At 41.7% G+C, this 23,572-nt stretch overlaps 1 protein-coding gene across 2 annotated transcripts in view; it reads left to right on the forward strand.

The window, feature by feature from the left end:
• Positions 1–1,685: 1,685 nt before the first annotated feature.
• The window catches only part of prkar2aa (protein kinase, cAMP-dependent, regulatory, type II, alpha A), a 403,140-nt gene continuing 381,253 nt past the window's right edge, over positions 1,686–23,572 (forward strand). The window contains exons 1-5 of one of the 2 annotated variants that reach the window (XM_068052117.1): positions 1,686–1,916; positions 6,851–6,943; positions 13,197–13,324; positions 20,213–20,303; positions 22,132–22,249. In XM_068052117.1, the coding sequence (XP_067908218.1) occupies positions 1,794–1,916; positions 6,851–6,943; positions 13,197–13,324; positions 20,213–20,303; positions 22,132–22,249 (553 nt within the window). In that variant the 5' untranslated portion in view covers positions 1,686–1,793. The remainder of the gene's footprint in view (positions 1,917–6,850; positions 6,944–13,196; positions 13,325–20,212; positions 20,304–22,131; positions 22,250–23,572) is intronic. The other variant, XM_068052116.1, reaches the window with a different exon arrangement.

Genomic DNA, 23,572 nt, shown 5'->3' on the forward strand with positions numbered 1-23,572 from the left:
GAAATGATTTGGTTGGATTGAAAGTATCAGTTTCTCCTATAGTTACAGAGGAACCAAGTGAAATTAAGGAAATGGAGCAATTACAGGAACAAGTTCCGGGAATATTTCCTGCATGTGTTGTTACCTGGACAATGACTAAACAGGATCCATTGTTGGAGGTAAAAGGGACACCTGGGTCTTTCTTTAATTTGGAAAGTTTAAATGATATGTTAGGTGATCTGTGGAGGGACAGGATTGAATTAACAGTGCGTTTCTCTCAGGACAATCAAAATCGTTTATTTTGATTGGGGGCTTTGACTGGAGCGATTGGTTGTAACGGCACATAAAGCCAGCACCAACCTTTTCCACTCTACCCTCTTTTTGCTGTGATGTTAGCTGCTGTGAGATCTGCTTTGTAGCGTTTTATTGGATTACTGTTGGTCTTCTATACTAGTGCTTCTCAAACTGGTGTCTGCAGACCCCTGGACATCCATAAGGACTTTCTGGGGGCTGAACGAAATAATCAAGCAGTTACCTGAATGAATGGTGGGTGGTGCAAGGCGGGAGGCAGGAGCCGAGTGCAGTCAGCACATCGCACAGCACAGAATGGACTGGCTGTCACACCTTAAGGGGAGCACGCATGGAGGAGTGCTGAGAGTGGCACCAAGATCACCAGGTCAGCTTGCAGTTACCAAGGCTGGTGAACACCAGATGTGTTCAGCCTTGCTCAAGACAGAAGAGATGTTTAAATAACTCAAAGAAATGCTAACAAAATACAAGTTTGCCCAGCTATTATGAGTGTTATATAGTATAATTTAAATGAGCGGCAGTGATTTCTAGTCTATTTGAAGAGGTCCTTAACCCAAAAAAGTTTGAGAACCATGGCTCTATATATCTCTTTCTATTCAGCTACTATTTCAGTGCTTGATATGGCCATCTGGAGTCTTGCATTCTTAGCTAATGACGTAGCCAACCACGAGACGTTCGTCTTTTAAGTTAGATTAACTGTAATTGCTTTGTTCTTGAACTTGTCAGTACCCAATCTGCCAAATATGACATTTGATGTTGAAAGTCTCATAGCCTTTGTCTGTTTACACAGCCACGTTGCCTGGTAGATAAGAAGTTTTTCGTAAGAAGTCTGACCTTTGTTTCATGGCATAGTTTAATATTTCTCTGATTGTTAACTCACTTGTTAAAATTGCCAACTCTTACCAATAACTCTCTTTCCCTCAAGCATTTTGTGGTTCCAAGAGAAGTTAATATATATGCCAACACGAAAAAAAGAGAAGACACTAGTTTAGAGCAGAGCTGAAAACCATAGCTCTGGTTCAAATCTTTCCAAAATTTCATTTTGGATTGCCAATCCATTAAAAATAGACTTTTAAAAAAACTAAATGAAATAATTCATTACGAATTGTTCCTAAAATGACCAACCACTGCATTGCATTAGTGGAATTGCTAAGAGAGATCAAGACACCATAGTCAGAGTGCTCCATCAAAAAAAAACCCTCATAATTAGCTGTGCCTCCTTAAAATTAAGATGCAGGTGCAATTTTGTTTCTCTGAGGTAATCCAGTGTTTATCTCTCTGGTCGAGTAAAAGAGGAAGAAATATAAAGAGGTATAGTGTCAATGAATAATCTGCTCAACCTGGGATACGCCACTCGGGGGCGGTGTTTGGTGGTTGTACAGCGGTTGGTGCACCAAACAAAGGTGTCCGGGTGTCCGATGTAGGGCAAAGGTCAGGTCAGGTTACCGGGGTTTCCGCTGTCGCCCTCTTTCTGTCTCTTGATCCCCGCGGCTACAGATCAGAAAATGTCAGCAGACGAGAAGCCCAGGCCGCGGCAGCAGGCTATTAGCCCCATTAAGAATTTCTTCGCCGGCGGTTTCGGCGGGGTGTGCCTGGTGTTCGCTGGGCACCCGCTGGACACTATCAAGGTGAGGTCACCCACCCGAGTCCGGGGCGGCAGGAGGGGCCTGGGCCTGACCCCCATTCCGCCCCTCAGGCAACAGGTGAAGCTGCACCAAGGCGATGCCAGCCTGAGGGAGATACTGTTAAATAGGTCATGCAACTTAAAAATCATTGTTTACAGTTCATTGTTTTTGCGTGTTACATGTTATATGTTTACAATATATTCTGCATTTCTATTTTTTCCTTTTTAAAGTTTTTTTTTGTATAATCTCACCATCTGTTTTATTGTAGGGGAATATTGGATTTTTACTGTATTTTGGGGGAATTTCTTTCCTCAGATTCTGTCCTTTTTTAAAAAAAAATCACGGATTGCTGAGTTTAATTATTTCACATGACATAGAATTTACAGTGCAGAAACAGGCCATTTGGCCCACCTGCTCCATGCTGATGTTCATGATCCACAGGAGCCTCCTCCCATCCTACTTCATTTAACTCCATTACTTTCTGCCTCAGCTTTATCTGACTTCCTCTTAAATGCTCCTCCAATTTTGGTCTCTTGCGCGGTTGCTGATTTTCATCATTCCAGCAAGGAAGTTGGGGATGCATAAGAGGCCAGAATTGGTGGAATGTAGAGTTCTCGGAGGGTTATAGGGCTGGAGAAGGTTACATTTGTAGGATGGGGGGGATCTGAACACAAGGGTAAAAACTTTAAGTTTGAGGTATTGCTGGACCAGGAATCAATATTCAAGGTTAGCTTTTCTCGTAGAGAGAATTAACTCTTGACTTAAGACAGGGAGATTCTCAAGTTGAAACTGCAACCATAGGTTCTGAAAATTATTTTTTTTTAAATCACCACACAGATCCTTTCTTGCTCAACTGTGCATGATTTTGTCACATCATGGCAAGTAAGATAAGAAAATCCCTCTCATCTTTCCCGTCCCCTCTGTTTAAAAATAGAGCAACTTTTGACAATAGCATTTTTTGTCTCTTTCAAGGTGAAGGATATTACTGATGGAAAATGCAAGCTAATTCCTATTTCAGTATTAAGTACAACATAGGGTCTATGCAGTGTCAACCTCCCTCTTCAGCCTTAACTTCAGAAGAATATGCTTGTTGTCTTAATGTGTTTCCATTTACCACATTGGCCTGTTGAGAATTGCTGATTTATTGCTAAATTAAAGGTAGTTTTGTTGGAGCTCAGTTGCAGTTCTTTTTATAGAATAATTACAGCACAGGAGGAGGCTATTCGGTTTGTTCTGTCCGTGCCAGCTCTCTACAAGAGCAATTCAGCTAGTCCCATTCCCTGTCTTTTCCCTGTAGCCCTGCAATTTTTTTCATTTTAGATAAGCAACAAATTCTCCTTTTTGAAAGTCATGGTTGAATCTACCTCCGCCACACGAAGGCAGTGCATTCTAGGTCCTAACCATTAGCTGTGTAAAAAAAAAAGAATTTTTTTTTCTCGTGTTCTTTTGCCATTCATCTTAAATCGGTGTCCTCTGGTTCTTGACCCTTCCACCAGTTGCTCCCTATCTAATCTGTCCAGACCCCTCTTGATTTTGAACACCTATCAAATCTCCTCTCAACTTTCTTTTCTTGAGGGAGAACATCCCCAACTTCTCCAATCTGCCCCTTAATTCTCTCATCCCTGGAGCCATTCTTGTAAATCTTATCCACACGCTCTCCAATGCCTCCACATCCTTCCTAAAGTGTGGTGCTCAGAATTAGACACGATACTCTGGTTGAGGCTGAACCAGTGTTTTATAAAGTTTGTGCCTTAACTTCCTTGCTTTTGCACTCTGTTTATAAAGCCCATGATCCCGTATGCCTCTTTCTCAACCAGCCATGCCATCTTCAGCAATTTGTGCACATAGACTCCCAGGACCCTCAGTTTCTGCAACCCCTTTAGAATTGTATCCTTTATTTAAATTGCCCCTCATTCTTCCAAAATGTATCACTTTAGACTTCGCTGCATTAAATTTCATCTGCCACATTTCTGTCCATTCCACCCAGACGGTCATGTTGAAATCTATCACTATCCTCCTCGCAGTTCACAATGCTTCCAAGTTTTGTGACATCTGCAATTTTTGAAATTGTGCCCTGCACACCCAAGTGTAGGTAATTAATATGGATCAAGATAAGCAGTGATCCTCATGTTGCCTGCTGGGGAATCCCACTGTATACCACCTCCAGTTTTGAAAAACAACCATTCACTGCTACTCTGTTTCCTGTCACTCAGCCAACTTCGTATCGAAGCTGCCATGTCCCTTTTATTCCATCGGCTTCAACTTTGCTGACAAGTCTGTTATGTGGCACTTTATCAATAGACTTTTGGAAATCCATGTACACACATCAACCACATTACTCTCATCAACCCTTTGTTACCACATCAAAAAACTCAATCATTTAAACATGATTTTCCCTTAACAAACCTGTGCTGGTTTTCCTTAATTAATCCACATTTGTCCAAGTGACTGTTTATTTGTTTGTTTCTTTAATCTGGGACAAAGTCTGTTTCTGTAAGCTTTCCAACCACCGAGGTTATATTGAGTGGCCTGTAGTTGCTGGGCTTATCCTTGCACCCTTTTTGTTGAACAAGGGTGTAACATTTGCAATGCTCCAGTCCTCTGGCACTACCCCTATATTTAAGGATAATTGGAAGATTATGGTCAGTGCCTCAGCAATTTTCACCCTTGCTTCCCTTAGTATCCTCGGATATATTTGATTCAGTCCTGGTGACTTATCTTTAATTACAGCTAGCCTTTCTAATACCTCCTCTATATCAATTTTTAGCTCATCCAGTATTTCAACTACCTCCTCTTTCACTGTGACTTTGGCAGTATCTTCTTCCTTGGAAAAGACAGATGCAAAGTACTCATTTAGTACCTCAGCCATATCCCATGCTCCATGTGTAAATCCCCTTGTTTGTCTGTAATTGGCTCCACTCTTGCTTTTACTAGTTATATGCCTATACAAGACTTTTGGATTGCATTTTATGTTTGCTGCCAGTCTCTTCCTGTACAAGCTTTATGCTTCTCTTTGTTTTTTTTGTTTGCCCTCAGAACCTTCTATATTCAGCCTGGTTCGTTCTTGTATGATCAACCTGACATCTGTCATATGCATCCTTTTCCTGCTTCATATGACTCTCTATCTCTTCCGTCATCCAGGAAGCTTCGGCTTTGTTTGTCCTATCTTTTCCCCCTCGTAGGAATGTACCTTGACTATATCCGAACTAATCTCCTCATTTAAAGGCAGCCCATTGTTCCATTACAGTTTGCCTGCCAATCTTTGATTCCAATTTATCTAGGCCAGATCTGTTCTCACCCCATTGATATTGGCCCCGTCACAATCTGTTATTTAGTACTCTGGATTGTTCCTTGTCCTTTTCCATAGTTAACCTAAACCTTATAATACTATGATCACTGTCCCCTACTGACTCTTGATCCACTTGCCACGTCTCATTATCCAGATCCGCAATGCCTCATTCCTCATTGGGCCAGAAAAATACTGATCAAAAAAATTCTCCTGAACCCACTTAAGAAACTCTTCTCCCTCTCTGACCTTTACACTATTACTGCTGCAGTCTATATTAGGATAATTGAAGTCTCCAATTATCACTACTCTATAGCTTTTGCACCTCTCTGCAATTTACTTGCAATTTGTTCCTCTATATCTTTCCCAACCGTTGGTGGCATATAGAATACACCCAGTCGTCTAATGGTACCTCTATTGTTTCTTAGGTCGAACCAAATAGACTCTGTCCTTGACTCCTCTAGGACATTCTCTCTCTAGCATTGTAATATTCTCCTTAATACTGCCACCCCTTCTTTCCTTCCTTCCCTATCTTTCATGAACACCTTGTATCCAAGTATATTTAGTACCCAGTCCTGCCCCTTTTCGAGCCCAGTCTCCAGATCTGTTATCACCACAACATCATATTTCTACTTGGGTATCTGCGCCTGCAGCTCACCAACCTTATTTATCACGCTCCGTGCATTCACACATATGCCCAGTAAACCTCATTGAGACCTTATTGCATACCCTCTTCCTCTACCCCCCCCCTTTAATACTTTACTATTTCTCACTCTAGTGCTAGCTGTCTCTTCCAATTCTTTGTTTTTCCTATCTGATACCTCTTGGTTCCCAAACCCCCTGCCAAGTTAGTTTAAACCCTCCCCAGTAGCACTAGCAAACTGCCGTGCAAGGACTTTGGTCCCAGCTCTGTTCAGATGCAACCTGTCTGGCCTGACTGGTCCCATCTACTCCAAAACTGGTCCCAATATCCAAGGAATCTAAAGCCATCTGTCCTGCCACTCGTTCATCTGATCCATTTCTGTACTCATTCATGCGTGGCTTCAAGAGTAATCTTTAAAAGGTTTTGCTTTCTTGTTTAATTCCTAGCTCCCTAAAATCTGCCTGCAGAATCACATTCTTCTTTCTACCTGGGTGGCAACATATGATCCTGGAGTCATGTCTGTGGCTGCAGAAATGTCTGTCTTTTCCCCAAACTATAGAATCCTCTGTCACTATTGCATTCCCAATCTTGCTCCTGCCCCCCACTCCCCCTGTACAGCTGAGCCAGCCATGGTGCCATGGACTAGGCTCTGGCTGTGCACCCCAAAGGAACCACCACTCTCACCGGTATTCAGAACTGTTTTTTTCTGTTTTCTCTTCTCCCCTCCCCACCTAGTATTATCAAATACAGTGTGTTGCTCAGAGCACATATTGAGGGGTGGGGGGGTGCGGGCAAGAAACTATTGAGAATTAATTTTCTCGAAGTTGGACAGAGATGACTAAAGTACAAAAGGAAATGATTGTAGTCAATTGACTACCACAATTTTGAATTCTTTTTTGAATTTTTGCCCCATTTCTGATTTGCAGATGAGCTATTGCTTTGTAAGTTCACCTGAAGCTGTCTCAAGTGAAAGTTAATCCCTTTCTTCTTATGGTGCTTCCCGTTTAGGTGCGGTTACAGACACAACCAAGGCCCCTCCCTGGCCAAGCTCCCAGATTTAAAGGAACCTTTGACTGTTTCTACAAGACGCTAGTTGGAGAGGTAAGGCGCACTACTTGTTGAGTAAGAGAATTTCACAATTAAAAACAAAATCCTGGAAAAACTTCGGTAGCATTTGTTGAGAGAGAAACAGTTAACATTTCAAGTTTATGTCCATTCATCAAAACTCAAAAAACTTGAGTTGTAACATGTTTTAAGCAAGTACAAAGGCAGGGAAGAGACAAAAAAAAATAGGTGCTATATAAATGCAAGTCTTTCAAGACCTCAGGATATTCTAAAGCACTTTACAGCCAATGAAGTACTTTTGAAGTGTAGTCACTGTTGTAATGTAGGAAACGCGGTAGCCAGTTTGTGCACAGCAAGATCACACAAGCAGCAGTGCTCTATGATAATGACCAGATCATCTGTTTTTGTGATATTGATTGAGAGATAAGTATTGGCCAGGACACCAGGGGTAATTCCCCTGCTCTTCCAAATAGTACCATGGGATTGTTAGCGTCCGGCTGACGGGGCAACGGTTTGACCTCTCATTTGAAAGACAGCACCTTTGACAGTGTAATAGTTCTCCAGTACTGCAATAAAGTATCAGCCTAGAACAAGACTGCAGGTCTGTGAGAGGGTGGAAGGCAGGAGAGTTTAAATGACAAAAGGAATGATGGTGCAAGGCAAAAGGGAATGGTAATGGAACAATTAAAGAAACAAAATATGTGTCTGGAAGAGGTGTGAATGTCAAGACCAGAAAGTTTACTTGCACCCACTGTGTTTTTAAAGAATGGGAACTGTGGTTATGACCTGAAATTGTTGAACTCGGTGTTGAGCCCGGAAGATGCCTAATCGAAGGAGAAATTGTTCATTGAGCTTCCATTGAGCTTCATTGCAATGGTATAGTCGAAGACAGAGTGGGACAGAGAATTTTAGTGGCAAGTGATCAGAAGCTCAGGGACATGCTGTGTTCAGCAAAGTTATCACCCAATCACTTTAATTTTTCCACAATTTCACAAAAGTTCTTTTAGTAAGAAGACGTGACTGTGGAATCTCTTGCGTAAAATAAGGCATCTTTAACCCTGTGTAAATAACACATCACATGATGCAACTGGACAAATCACTGCAGATGCTGCAAATCTGAAGCAAAATTATAAGATAGTGGAAATGCTGAGCAGGTTGGGCTGAATCTGTTATGAAAGGAAAAATGTTGACATTTGAGACATCATCTGAACTGGAAGATATTGCAAATTAACAGGAGGGGGAGAAAGAATGTATGCATAAGAGAAAAAAAGAATGAGTTAGAATGTAATGAGGTGGAGAATAGGAGATGGTTAAACAGTAGAAGTTTTAAGTGTAAAATTTTAAAGAGGCATGATGAGGGAAATAAAAGACATACGAGACTAAGTTAAGTTGGAGAGGGGAGACTTGAAAACCTGACTGCAGCGGCCCAGAAGTCTAGTGGAAGACAAAGACAGGTTAATGTGGTGCAGTTGTAGTATGTTGAGGCACAGAGTCTTCGAAATCGGACTCGCCAGTGACCCAAGCAGCTGGTATGCAGAGACCAGGCCGTGGAATAAATCCACCACCCGCTATTCCCACATTACATCGTGCATGCACATTGGCAGAAATGTGAGAAACAGGCCTGAAGTCTTTACTTGTGACAACAGAGGAGGTGTGTCTCTTTGGAGACTGCAGCTCACATTCTGTAACTTTTCAACTGTGTTCTGGAAAAAAAAAAAATGCCTTCTCGCAGGGCTGCATTTACTGTTCATCCTGTGCCACTTCAGAGGGATGTTGGACATGCTTCTTTGAGGGACAAAGGTGAACCAGTTGGGTTGCTTTCCACAATTTGCCATGGTGGTATTTGAACCCATGCCCTTTGGGTTGCTCACCCAGTATCTGGCTGACTCTATGTTCTGTCGAGCAAGTTGAATGTGAGCCATAAATGCAGCCTTGCTAAGGTCACCTGCATCCTAAAGGCAATAATTAAAAAAAAAAACACTAACCTAGTGTTTTCTGTACCTCATTATGATGATTGTTAATCATTTCTGTTACGACTAGGTGAGAAAGGTGCCGAGGGATCCCTCTCAGCCTTCACCTGGCCCTGCCTTAACAGGGTTTAATTTTAAACACACCAGGTTTTTAGCTCCCCCTTGGTGAATCCTTGTTCACTGCTTTCCAGTTATAAGGCAAAGAAACCAGCACAAACAGGCTTTCTTATGTTTAAAGAAAGAAAAGTTGAAATTTATTAAATTTAAACTAAAACTCTAATTCGGTTGATGTGCCCACGCGAGCATGCATATGCGATACATACGCAAATAGAGACAGAAAAGAGCAGAAGAAAAATCATAAAGTGTAAAGGTTTGAGGCAGTATCTGAAGAGTTTTTGTTATGTTTCTTCAAGCTCACTGTAGAGTCTTTGTACGTAGATCTTACTTTCGCTGAGGTCTAGTATTCTTCTTAAACCTTATTTGCTATATAGGAGACTTTTCTCTCTTGGGGTTCATGTGTCTTCAGTGGATTCAGAGGCTTGTGAGAAAGAGATGAGGGCAGACAAGAGAGATCTCCTCAGTCCAGGAGAAAACTGACACTCTCTTATCAAACTGTTTGTACAGTTCAGATAAAACCCAGGTTGCCAAGCAGGTTAATCACGTGATTAACTGGTCTGACCACGTCTTGGATTGTCTCACCTTATCAGTCTCTGGAATGCTCCTCTTACACCCAATACTTGGTGATCAAGGTCCATTGTGGGTTGAATGAGATAGGGAATGGTCCTTCCAATCGCCATCTGTTAATATGCAAATGTCTTTTCCAGCCACGGCTGATCTGTTTAACAAGTCCTTTCTGCACTCCAGTAACAGTTTAAAATCAATGCTCATGACAAAATTAATGTGCCTCATTCTTGCTAGGCCCCCACCTGCCATCACAATACCACTTCTTAATGTGGCTTCTCTGGTGCGTTCTATGCCCGGTCTCCCAGTGCTGTCCCTCAAACTTTTGGACTAAGGATGGAAGCACTAAATAGACAAAATTGGGCGAATGCAGATCTGACTTTTTTAGCTTCGCTCCTAATTTGGGCTTTAAAGAGGTGGGAGACCTCAAGCTGCGGCTGAGAGTTGGGGGGAGTTGGCATTTGACAGGAATGACCTCTCGTTGGTACCTTGTGCCTCCTAGTCAATGACCAGCATTGGTAGAAATCTGGGAAAAGGTTGCCCATCTGCCCTCAACGACAAAACCATGCATCTAGTCCGATCAAGGAACTGAAACAGGAGCCACCTTTTATAGGTGCAAAATCTTATTGAAGTTGTTAAATTGGCAACATTTGATGGCAAGAACTGTATTTTTTTTAAAAAGCAATTATGCAGGCAATTTTTGTTTTTTACAGGGTGGAAGAGTTTAAAAAAAAAAAAAAAAAATAGAGACTCAAAGTTGAAGCGACTGTCCCCACTTTTTGAGCTGTGATCTTTTCTAATTTTCTGGCCTGTGTGTGTAATAGTGTAAATATTCTAGAGCGGTGTCTTGCACAAGATGAAAATAACTGAACCGGAATACAAATGAGAGGTTAAACATTGCTCAGCAAGAATGGCTTGTTTGTGCTTGAACTATGGAGCGCAAGAACTGAAAAAACAACAGTTTTATCAAGGGGTGTGAATCGAGAGAAAGGTTTTGTAGAATATGATTGGTAAAAAATGAAAATAGAAAATAAATTAAGAGGAAAAACATACCTTTTGAGAAAACAAGTTAACAGTCTTGATGGTCATAGAAAGGTTTTTTTAAAAAAAAGGAAGTGGAGGAGGCCATTCAGCCCCTCGAGACTGGTCATTCAGTAAGATCACAGCCAATCTCATCAATATCTCGACTCCATTTACTCAGTTTTCACAGCAGGATATATAAAACATGATCTCGCTCTACTAAAATAAAAATGAAGAGCACAGCTAAAACTGAATATACTAAAATAGCTTAAGCTGGATGCAACTCCATTTACGCTGTCATTAAATATAACAAGCATTAGCTTGCATTTATATAATGCCCCTCATGTTGAGAAATGTCTCTGGACAAGATGCAAAGGGCATTGCTGAACACCAGGAGAGAAGGAACCAAGGTCAAGAGGAAAAATTAGACCAAATGCACAAAACAATAATTTTTTAATAGACTTTTCATGTTGGGGAAGAGAAGTGGCAAGACAAAGTAACTGGAAGAGAATTCCGGATTGCAAGTACTGAATGATCAGTTTGTAATGGTAGAGTAGAGGAGCAGAGAATGAGCAGTAATTTCAAAATCAAAGGAACAGAACAGTTCTGATCGGTAATTGACCTGAAATGTTAACTGTTCCTCTCTCCACAGATGCTGCCCGACCTGAGTATTTCCAGCATTATTTATTTTTATTTCAGATTTCCAGTATTTTTCTTTTGAGACACTGACATGGGGTTGGAGAAGATTTCCTAGATCTGCGAGACAGTGGCATAGTGGTAATGACACTAAACTAGTAATCCAGAGGCCCAGGGTTCAAATCCCACCATGGCAGCTGGTGGAATTTAAATTCAATAAAAAAAAAATCTCGAATTGAAAGCTAGTCTCAGTTTTGTGGCACCATTACTATCGTCGATTGTCGTAAAAGCCCATCTGGTTCACGAATGTCCGTTAGAGAAGGAAATCTGCTGTCCTTATCTGGTCTGGCCTGCATGTGACTTCAAACGGTCTAAGCTGTGCTGAGGCTCACTAATTAAGACATGACAAAATGATGAAAAGCAGAATATGATCTCTGCTTCCAGTGTGATCTATGTAAGCAGAGGAATGTTGACTCTTCAAACAAAAGCAGTGACAAAAAAGCAGCGATGCATTCCTTCAATCTTCTCCGCTTTTTGTTTTACAAGAACTGACAGACCTACAGCAATGTGGTTGACTCTTCAATCCTCTTCAATGACCTAGCAAGACACTCAGTTGTCAAGGGCAATTAGGGATGGGCAACAATGCTGGCCTTGCCAGTGACGCCTCCATCCCACGAAAGAACTAAAAAAGTTAGCACAAAGGTGCGAACGGCTTTGAAGATGGGGTCTTGAAATTTATTTACTGGGATACATGGAATTCGTGGGGTTTGGTGAGATTCGGGGTGTTTGATTCATGGGATTGAACTCTCAATTTGTTTTAGATTAGAGATACAGCACTGAAACAGGCCCTTCGGCCCACCGAGTCTGTGCCGAACATCAACCACCCATTTATACTAATCCTACACTAATCCCATATTCCTACCAAACATCCCCACCTGTTCCTATATTTCCCTACCACCTACCTATACTAGTGACAATTTATAATGGCCAATTTACCTATCAACCTGCAAGTCTTTTGGCTTGTGGGAGGAAACCGGAGCACCCGGAGAAAACCCACGCAGACACAGGGAGAACTTGCAAACTCCACACAGGCAGTACCCGGAATCGAACCCGGGTCCTTGGAGCTGTGAGGCTGCGGTGCTAACCACTGCACCACTGTGCCGCCCTTAAGGTGGTTTTAAAAGGTGGAGGCAGGAATGTCAGTGAAAATGTTATTTGGCAACATGGCTAAATGATTTCAGCATTGTTGCAGGTGTGGTAGGTAATTCTGTATTTGTTGCATTTATTCACTATGATCACTTTGTATACTATAATGAATAATGGGAAATAGTGAAGGGGAGAGCGTGAGAGTTTGGAAGTGTGATATGGACACTAAAATTTCATTGAGCTTCAGCTGATTTCTGAGAGATATCAAGGTGAGCACGTGAAACTTGGCTACCTTGTTCAGTTGAAGTGGGGGAAGTTTTACTGACCCTCGATCTTGTGCTGTGCTTGAGAGCATTTTAAACTTCAACATGAAGTTGAAGCACTGGCAGTTCCAGGTTTGTCACCTGGTAGTTGTAGCATGGGCCAGTTTGATATGAGCATCATACAATATTGAAGTGCTCTGGCTGAAGTGTGGTTTTTCTACCCCTGATTTTATATTTGAATATGCTAAATATAGTTAGTTGGTGAATCCATTATCTGTATATGCAAGATGACAAGGGACTTCAGAAGCTCATTCCACAATGCGTCCTGCTGACCAGAGCCTGGAATTAAATCATACAGGCAGCTGTTTGCATGCATGGTTTCCATTATAAATGTTTAATATAAAAATATGCCCAAAAATCATACATCTTGTACATATTGAGAGATGCCTGTTGACAACAATGCAGGTCATCCTTAGGGAAAAAAGTCAATTATTTTGATTGACCTGTGGAATTTTTTTCAGCTTCAAATTAAATTACTACAGTCTGTTAATTGAACCATTTGATCTCCTATAGGGTATCCGAGGCTTATACAAGGGAATGGCTGCCCCAATTGTTGGCGTTGCACCTATGTTTGCTGTGTGTTTCTTTGGCTTTGGCTTGGGTAAAAAATTACAGCAGAAGAAGCCCGATGATGTCCTCACGTGAGTAATCCTTGAGATTGAAGCACAAGCCTTTTTTATGGTTTGTTGCTTTCTATAACTTATTACAAACATTACAAAATCCAGCAACAGGGAACACCTATAATAATGCGCAGTGTTTGTCTGTCCCGACTGTTTTGGTTAGTCAGGCTAAGGAGTGCTTCTGTTGGTGGGTTTATTTGGTGGACAGTGCCTGGCACATATGGGGTGCATGGAGGACAGAGCGTGTGATGTACGTGTGGCAGCCAGTGGTTGGTGGTGGTGGCATGGGGGTGCGGTTGGTGGTGAACAAAAACAGAGGAAGGTAAGGGAATCCCAAAAGCTAAGTTAACCTGACTGGAGAGATTTTCAATATAGTATGGGTTGGCATGGGAGGGATGGAAGGAATGGGATTGTTTGGGAAGTGTGCAATGGCATGGGAGGAGTAGATGAGATGACGGAATTGATTAAGTGTGACAGAATGACGGGGACAATTTAATACAACTTGTCATTCAAAAGCTATTCTTTGTGCTAAAAATGAAGATTCGCCAGATTTGAATGAAAAAGTTTTAGAAAAGCTGTCAGGTGAAGTAAAAGAATACATCAACATTGATTCTGTAGATGGAGAAGATGACTGTCTGTAACCTCCAGAGTTTCTACGTAGTCTAATCCAGTGGACATGCCACTGTACAAACTTTAACTCGAGGAAGGAGCAGTTATAATGTTGCTACAGAACTTGAATCCTAAACAAGGACTTTGTCATGGAACAAGATTGGTAGTTAGGAAGCTTTTTCTCTTCGATAGATGCTGAAATTATAACTGGCAGATTTCAAGGTTCATTCCTCAAATAATATTGAACCCATCAGATGCAAACCTGCCTTTTCAACTCTGGAGAAAACAGTTCCCAATTCGACTTGCATATTCTATGACTGTAAACAAGTCACAAGGCCAGACTCTTGACAAAATTTGTATTTATATTCCTTGACCTGTTTTTACACCTGGACAGCATTATGTATCTTTTTCCAGAGTGAGAAGTTTTTAAATCTGTGTCGGTCTTTGGTGAAGAAACTCATGTTACAACTGACTGCTCCAGTCAAAGCCCCCAATCAAAATATATGATTCTGATTGAGGTGGGAGAAACGCACTGTTAATTCAATCTTGTCCCTCCACAGATCGCCTAACATATCATTTTAAACTTTCCAAATTAAAGAAAGACCCAGCCAAACTGTACCATCTATTAACCTCTGAATGAGGCTAAACAAACCAGGTGTCTTTAAATCAGCAAATTAACTGTTTAATTAGAAAAACTAAAGTCTTCAACACTACATAAACAATATTTAAAATAGAAAAAATTAGAGTCCTTGCAAATTTACAGTCCAATGATGTTTGAAGTCCTCACAGCCGTCCAATGGAGGAAAAAGGTTCTTCAACAGTAGAACAGTCCGTAGTCTAATCCAGCAGTAAGTGATGCTTTCCATCTTCAGCAACGACTGTAGTAGATCAACAACTTGCAACCACTTTCAATAGAATCAATTTAGCTTTAGAATTTTTGAGGGATAAAATATTGTCAATACGGTCTAACTTCCCTCCCTTCAGTTTAAATTATCAGATCTCTGATTTGGCTTGACTTTTGTTTTTGAGAGAATAATGAATAAACAGACTAAATTCTCTTCCTTCAGTTGAAATGATCTGAGAGCTCTTCTTTCAGGTGCTAACACACAGCTGTCTGTCTGTGTCCTCTCTTAGAACAGTCTGTTTGCACTATAAGCCAGTTCAAAATTAAATTGTAACAAAAGTATCTCTCGATGCTCAGTCCAAGTGGCTGTATCCAAGGCAATGAGAATGCACCTTTGCGGTAACTCCTGAGGCCTACTTCTTAAAGCAGTACTAATCCTTTGCTGCCTGAAAGACACACCACATATTTCCTGGAGAGAAAAAAAAAGACTGGATCATGACACTAGGAATCCTGTATTAAAAGAAGTGCCTTTGCAATAAAGATTCTAATTTGACCACAAATATTTTGTCGGTCTCTGCTAGTTTATCAACAATAATTCTCCCAGGGAGTCAACAGCCTGCAGGATATTGGAAAGAAAGTAAAAGCACAAGAGAGTGATACACAAAGGTCTGTTTGGCCCGCAAAATAATTATATCCAGGATATAACAAATTAACAGAATTGGAAGAAATTGAACTTGAAAGAGTAAACCAGAAAAATGTTAAAATCTGCAGGATAACAGCAAGGTGCAATTGGTGAAATAGCAGATTCTAAGGTCCATTAGGAATTGGTCAGGGTGTTCCAGCAGTTTAGAAGATGACTTCATATTACTTACCAGGGTTCCAATCTGTTCTATTATTCTAGAGAACCCGGGATCACTTGTGCTGGCCTCAGTCCATAACACTAACGCTGCAAACCGGTATCCCAGCTACACTGTCCTGTTACCTATCAGGAGTCAAGGTCATGCTGTTCATAAAAGCAAAATCAACGCAAGCTCGAGGAACAGCATCTCATCTACCGATTAGGCACACTACAGCCTGCCGGACTGAACATTGAGTTCAATAATTTCAGAGCATGACAGCCCCCCATTTTACTTTCATTTTTAGTTATTTTTTCTTCCTTTTTTTTGCATTCCTTTCTACATTTTTTACAATCTTTTTTTGCATTTATTTCAGTTCATCTTAGTTTGTTCAGTTTGCTTACCCACTGTTTTTTTCAGGTTGTTTTTCTTCAGGTTTGCACTTGCTGATGTTCATTATTCAGTATATTCACACCTAATCTGTACTAATGCTTTGTCTTTCAACACACCATTAACATATTGTTTGCCTTTGCTCCGTGACCTTTTGGTCAGCTATGTGGCCTGGTCCAATCTGCACCTTCTCCTTTGTTATCTCTTGCCCAACCCCCACCTCACTTGTTTATAATCTGTGACTTTTCTAATATTTGTCAGTTCCGAAGAAGGGTCACTGACCCGAAACGTTAACTCTGCTTCTCTTTCCACAGATGCTGCCAGACCTGCTGAGTGAATCCAGCATTTCTTGTTTTTGTTTCATGCTGTTCATGTTGGGTAAATCCAGAAATGTGTATGGTATATATTATGCCCAACAAATATGTAGAGGTGTAGATGGGCAGGGAGGATGAAGTCATTAAAAACACTAATTTTTGAATGTACTTTGTGTTATTCAGCTTTTGGGTCTTCCCACACCACTTCTTTTCCCAGTACAAGAACATGCCAAGATTACCTGTTTCCATGTGTCTGCCAGTCGATTTTTTTTTTTTAAGATGCCTATAACAAAGAGTATAGATGCCTCAACAGCCCAATCTAGATTTTAAGAGAGTGAAGTCAAGCTAACTTTTGTGCACCAATCTCCTGTGTTTATACTGTCTTGCCCGCCACTGTCCTGCAAGGTGGTTGTCTCCTGGGGAAGGTTATTATTGATATGGTTCCTCTTCCTGGTCACTGTTTACTGATGCCTTAGCAAGTGGGGTGTAAACAAGATCAGACTTGGCTGTGATTCCCCTATCAGTTGAATAACCTCGCATGTGAAGAATGGACACTTGGGTCAACTACTGTCGAGCTGTGAAAGTACTCTATGAATCAGTACTTTCAAGAGGAATTGAGCTAATATAAAGGATAACTGTGAATAGGATTTTTGTGGTCGGACATGCCTAGTGCCTGCAGGTTCCTGAATCTTCCTATGCGTGTGAGGAAGAGCTGAGTGAGCACAGGATTTTTCCTGTAGTTGGTAAGGACAGATTTACTTACAGTGGGTGGTTTTTGCTCAGTTCTTAAACAGCCAAATCAACTGGACATTTAATACAGAGTTGGGAACATGTTCTGATGAAAAGTAATCGACCTGAAATGTTAACTCTGTTTTTCTCTCTCTACAGATGCTGCCAGACCTGCTGAGTATTTCCAGCACTTTCTGTTTTTATTTAGGAACAGGTTACCTGCGTGTTCTTGCCTTTGGGGAATGTCTAATAACCTAGAAAAAAAGTTAACACTTTAAATATGGGAGAACACCAGATAAATGTAAAGTGTCTCGGTTGGACCGAGCGTGGAAATGTGGGAGCACCTTTGGCTTCCTTCGTCCTTGTGAATTAGCAATTGGTCAATTGATATAGTTGAAGTACAGGAGATATTATTCAGACTGTGGCAGTCTGAACAAGTGCTTGCTGAAGGCAGGAAGAATAAAAAAGCAGAGTATTACTTAAATGGCGAATGACTGCAGAATTCCGAGGTGCAGAGGGATCTAATGCATGAGTCACAAAAGGTTAGTATGCAAGTACAGCAAGTAATAAAGAAGGCTCATGGAATGCTATCCTTTATTACAAGAGGAATTGAAAATAAAAGTAAGGATGTTGTCCTTCAGTTATACAGGGCATTGCTGTGACCACATCATGAATACTGCGCGCAGTTTTGGTCTGCTTATTTAAGGAAGGATGTAAATGCTTTGGAGGTGGTTCAGAGGAGGTTTACTAGACTGATGTCTGGAATGAGCAGGTTGTCTTCTGAAGAAAGGTTGGATAGATTGGGCTTGTTTTCACTGGAGTTTAGAAGAGTGAGGGGAGACTTGATTGAAGTTTATAAGATCCTGAGCAGTCTTGACAAGGTGGATATGGAAAGGACGTTTCCTTTTGTGGGTGAGTCCAGAATTAGGGGTCGCCCTTTTAGGGCAGAAATTAGGAGAACTTTTTTCTGAGGGTTGTGCGACTTTGGAGCTCTCTGCCTCGGAAGGTGGTTGAGGCAGGGTCATTGAATAATTTGAAGGCGGGGGTAGATAGAGTCTTGTTAGGCAAGGGAATCAAAGATTATCGGGGTTAGATGGGATTGTGGAATTCAAAACACAAACAGATCAGTCATTATCTTATTGAGTGGTAGAGCAGGCTTGAGGGGCCAAATGGCCTACTCCTAATTCATATATGTTCGTAGTTGTTTGCTTAGCAAAAAGAATGGAAGAAGTCACACAGGATTCACTTTCAAATGTAGACTTCCAGATTTTGCTGTTCTGATCCATTGCTAAGCAGCAGTCAACTGTCACCGTGGAGAACTACAATCTGAAAAATTAAGCGGTGGCTGCTACTGAGGCCTCGGTGATCCTTTAACAAGGCCCCCTCCCCAAACTATAGTGCTTTGCAGACAAATTTAGTTTTTCTACAAATTGTTGCTGACGTTACAAGGACAACATAACATTGTGTATAAGAATGGAAGATAGTATATGTTGCCTGCAGATATTAACAGTCAAATCGTCTTTTTTTTTTCCTGTTACGTTGGGTTGTATGAAGCAAGGTTTTTAAAAAATGCCTTCCTCTTTTTGTCTCCACCCTTTACACTGCCACCCCTGCCCCCTCCCCCATACCCCCTGCTATCCCTGGACCTAAAACCATTTCTCCTCTTCCCTCCTGAAGATGTTGATTTCTTGCTGGGGCACCAGTAAGAACACCTATTTCCTAACAAGTCGCTCCTCAACACAATGGTTAAAAAGCATTTATTGGCTTTCCTGGGAATTAAGCATACAGTGATGGAATGGCAGGATTGTCTAATGAGGAGAGATTGAGGAAACTGGGCCTGTATTCTCTAATTTCAAGGAATGGGAGGTGATCTCATTGAAACTTGCAAAATTCTTACAGGGTGTGACAGGGTGGATGTGGATAGGACGTTTCCCCTGGCTGGTGAGTCCAGAACCAGGGGACATAGTCTCACAATAAGGGGCAGGCCATTTAAGACTGAGATGAGGAGGAATTTCTTCACTGAGGTTGGTGAATCATTGGAATTCTCTACCCCTGAGGGCTGTGGAAGGTCAATCATTGAGCATGTTCAAGACCGAAATTGATAGATAACTGGATACTAATGACATCAGGGGATTAGGGAGATAGTGCAGGAAAGTGGTGTTGAGGTAGATGATCAGCCATGATTTAATTGAATGGTGGAGCAGGCTCAACAGGCTAAATGGTCTACTCCTGCTCCTATGTTCCCGATTATTAATAATTGCACAAACACCTAAGAGCACACTAACAATAAAACATTACCAGAGAATTGAGATGTTACAATTCTCAGGCTTGAAGGGAATGGTTGACCAAGCCTTGTTGAATTCTGAAGAATCTGTTGTAATTGCCCATGTCTTAGACCTTTCTTTCACTCTGCTTGTGTGCGAATCTGTATGTTTCAACATAGCCTCATCCAATTAGCTGCAAAAACCTTGGTCCTAACAAGAACCACTCCCCAAGCCTTCATCTTGACTGAACTGTCAATCACGTCACTCTACTGGAGACCGTTAACAGGAAACATAGGCCCTCTGTAAGGGTGTTACACAGTTTGTCCTTGGAGGAGTCACGATCTGAAGCCACTGCTTCTTGACTTAATGGTCAAAACACATTCATAGATATCTCAACCTCTTAATGCTGAATGAACAAGGGCAGTTTGTGGCCTTTGCTGAATCTCCAGATCAGCTGAAACAATGTATTTGCTTTTCGCTTCACTGGAAATGAAACTGAAAGCACATCTCCAGCCTTGTAAGCAATACTTAAATAGGCAAAAGCCCAATGGGTACTTCACATGAAGGATGGTCATTTGGGTTAAGGCCTAGACCTTTAATGTCAACAGACTTTTCGGTCATGGCAGAAATCACAGCCAGGCCTGCTCCTTTCCTTATCCAACGTCGACGCATGCTTCAAGGCACTGAGGCCAAATTGTCATGCACTTTCTGACATCTGAGCTGGTATCAGCTAACTAAACACAGACCAACAGTTCAACCTTTGAACATCTGACCCTTTATTTACACACTGTCTTTACAATCTGAACCATCAATGAAGAGCATGCCCACTGTCTTTCTCTCTCTATCTTTGGAAATCTCAGTCATATTCTAACCTAAATGATGCAAAGTGACTGCGGGACTCCCATTTGTATTTTATTGAACAGGTATCCACAGTTATTTGCTGCGGGAATGCTATCTGGGGTTTTCACCACTGTGATCATGGCACCAGGAGAAAGGATCAAATGTCTTCTACAGGTAGGAATTGGTTGCTAGTCAAAGAAGCACTTCAAGATGAAGGCCTAAAGTGGTATCTTATTTTCAGAAAATTAATTTTAAGTAACTCTCTCATGGCTGGTTGAAATGTGATCTTACTTCATTAAGCCCCAGTCATGACGCTCACCAACCTCTTTGCTCCTCTATGAAAAGTGGGCAGGTGGAGTGGGTACTAGTTAAGAAATACTAGGATAAAAGCAAAATACTACAGATGCTGGAAATCTGAAATAAAAACAAGAAATGCTGGAAATACTCAGCGGGTCTGGCAGCATCTGTGCAGAGAGAAGCAGCGTTAACGTTTCAGGTCAGTGACCCTTCATCAGAACTGGATGAAGGGTCACTAACTTGAAACGTTAACTCTGCTTCTCTCTCCACAGGTGCCGCCAGAACTGCTGAGTATTTCCAGCATTTATTGTTTAAGAAATACTAGGCTTTTATTTCGGTCTGGTGTTGCAAGCAGAGAAAATGTTTTAATATCTTGGGATATAACATAAGGAGGTAACAGCAGCAACTTGCACTTATTTGGTGCATAGTGAAATATCCCAAGTTGCTTAAAAAGAGCTGCATTGATTTTAAAAATACCGAGCCACAGAAGGAGATACTGGGGCAGATGACCAAAAGCTTGATCAAAGAACTTGGTTTCGAGGAGCATCTCAAAGGAGAGAGCAGCGGAGAGACTTGGGGAGTGAATTCCAGAGCTTGGGCCCAAGGCAGCTGAAAGCATGGCTGCTATTGGTGGAGTGATTAAAATTGGGGGCGCGCAAAAGGCCAGAATTGGAAAAGTACAGAGATCTATAAGGCTTGTGGGGTTGGAGGAGACGACAGAAGTAGGAAGGGGAAAGACCACGAAGGAATTTGAAAACAAGGATGAAAATTTTAGAATTGAGGCATTGCCGGTACAGGTCAGCAGGTACAGGAGTGAAGGGTGAACAAGATTTGGAGTGAGTTAAGGCAGCATAGTTTTGGATAGTTTAAGTTTATGTAGGTGGAAGATGGGAGGCTAGTCAGGAGAGCCTTGCAGGAGTTAAGTCCAGATGTAGCAAAGGCATGGATGAATGTTTCAGCAACAGATGAGTTGAAGCAGGGTTGGAGTCGAGCAATATTTGAAGTGGAAATAGGCAGTCTTGGTGATGGTGTGGATACGTGGTTGGAAACTCATCTCGTGGTCAAACATAACACCGAGGTTGCAAACGGTCTTAATTAGCTTGGGATGGAAACTTGGTCAGGGAAAGGAGTTTGTGGCAGTGTCCAAAGACAATGATTTCAGTCTTCCCAATATTTGGACAGGGGCAAAATGTGAAACGTACAGAAGTAAAAATGCTGAAATATGTTCCACAGGTGCCAGTGACCCCTCTAACCTCATTGATCTAATTCTCTCTTGTGTGAGGTTTGGCTGATGGTTTGACTGTGGGGTGGGTGGGGGGGGATGAGCAGCAGCATAGCCAAACCCGATCTTGACCTTGATCAATTTTCACATACATGAATGCCCAATCAGGATCAGGAGTCAGAATTCTGGCCGACTTGCTCCTGTCCAGCCGTGTAACGCTGAGGCCAGTTGTTGATCCGCTGGCAACTCGGCACAGACCAGCGATCAAACTTGGGGGCCATCTGGTCTGTGCAGTTCACCTTTACCATCTCAGACAATGCAGGGAGCCCAAGAGATATAAACCAAACAATTGTTAATTTTTTTTTTAAAGAAGGACACTGCGTGGATAGTTGATGTCTTCGAGTCCTTTCCCACTGATTTCCTCAGGATTGAATTTTTCCTTGTTTGTTTTTTAACATTGTTTATAACTGTACAATTTTTCAGATTCAGGCAACTACTGGTGCAAAGAAGTATGCTGGCCCTTTGGATTGTGTAAAACAGATCTACAGCACATCCGGTATTCGGGGCGTCTACAAGGGTACTGCTCTCACCCTCATGAGAGGTACATGAACTGAACTTCATTAGTTCTTTTTCTGCGTAATTATCAATTGATCCAAATTTCCCTATTTTTCTCCAGTTAACCCTGAACTTCATGTGTCAATTGAAATTGTAATGGAAATTATTTTTGCGAGGGATTTGAGTAGGTAATTGAAGCTGAAACTATCTAGATTACTCCCTCAGATTGGTTCCTCCACCACATGATGCAGTCTTGGTTATAGAGTCATTATGGCACAGAATGGGGCCTTTCGTCCCATTGGACTGTCCTCTGAGTCCATGCCGGCTCTAATCAGTGCCATTCCTCTGCTCTGTCCCCGTAACCCTGCAAGTTTATTTCCCTCAAGTGCCCATCCAATTTCCTTTTGAAATCATTTGTCTTTTCCACTTCCACCACCCTTGTAGGCAGTGAGTTCTAGGCCATTACCACTCGCTGCGTTCAAGTTCTTCCCCCACATCCACTTGCATCTCTTGTCCAAAGCCATAGATCTGTGTCACCAACTCCTTGTGCCCTCAGCTAATGAGAACTGCTTTTCTTTGTCTACCTTATCTGAACCTGTCATAATCTTGTACACCTCTATCAGATCTCCCCACAATCTCCTCTGTTTCAAGGAGAATGATCCCTTGTGTTGAAATTCCTCCTTACTGGAACCATTTTGGTAAATTTCCTCTGCATCCTCTCAAGGACCCTCGCATCCTTCCCAAAGTGTGGTGACTAGAACTCCATGCAGTACTCTAGTTGGGGCTTAACCAGAGCGCTATACATGTTCAGCGTACCTTCCCTGCTTTTATACGCAATACTTCTATTTATGAAGCCCAGGATCCCATATGTTTTGCCAACTACTCTCTCAATATGTCCTGCCACCTTCAAAGATCTTATGCACATGAATCCCAAGTCCCTCTGTCCCTGTACATTCCTTTGAACTGTGCTGTCTAGTCTATATTGCCTCTCCCTATCCCTTCTGTCAAAATGCATCACCCTTCACTTGTCTGCTCATTCTGCTAGCCTATCTGTATCCTGTTGCAGTTGATTGGTATCATCCTCACTGTCTGCCATACTTCCAAGTTTGGTATCATTGGCAAATTTTAAAATTTTACTCTCTTCCAATATCCAATCCATATATTTATTTATATAAAAACAGTGGTCCTCGCACTGAACCTTGGGGAACACCACTGTCTACCATCCTCCAGTTGAAAAACAACTATTTATCGTGACTCTTTGTTTGTTTGTTCTATGTCCTTAAGCCAAATTTTCATCCAAGCTGACACTGACCCCTACCATCTGCCCCCGCTCCACTCTTCCGCTGTCTCCATCCCCACTTCCACTATC

This window comes from Heterodontus francisci, chromosome 19, assembly GCF_036365525.1.
Source record: "Heterodontus francisci isolate sHetFra1 chromosome 19, sHetFra1.hap1, whole genome shotgun sequence".
In the NCBI taxonomy this organism is placed as follows: domain Eukaryota; kingdom Metazoa; phylum Chordata; class Chondrichthyes; order Heterodontiformes; family Heterodontidae; genus Heterodontus; species Heterodontus francisci.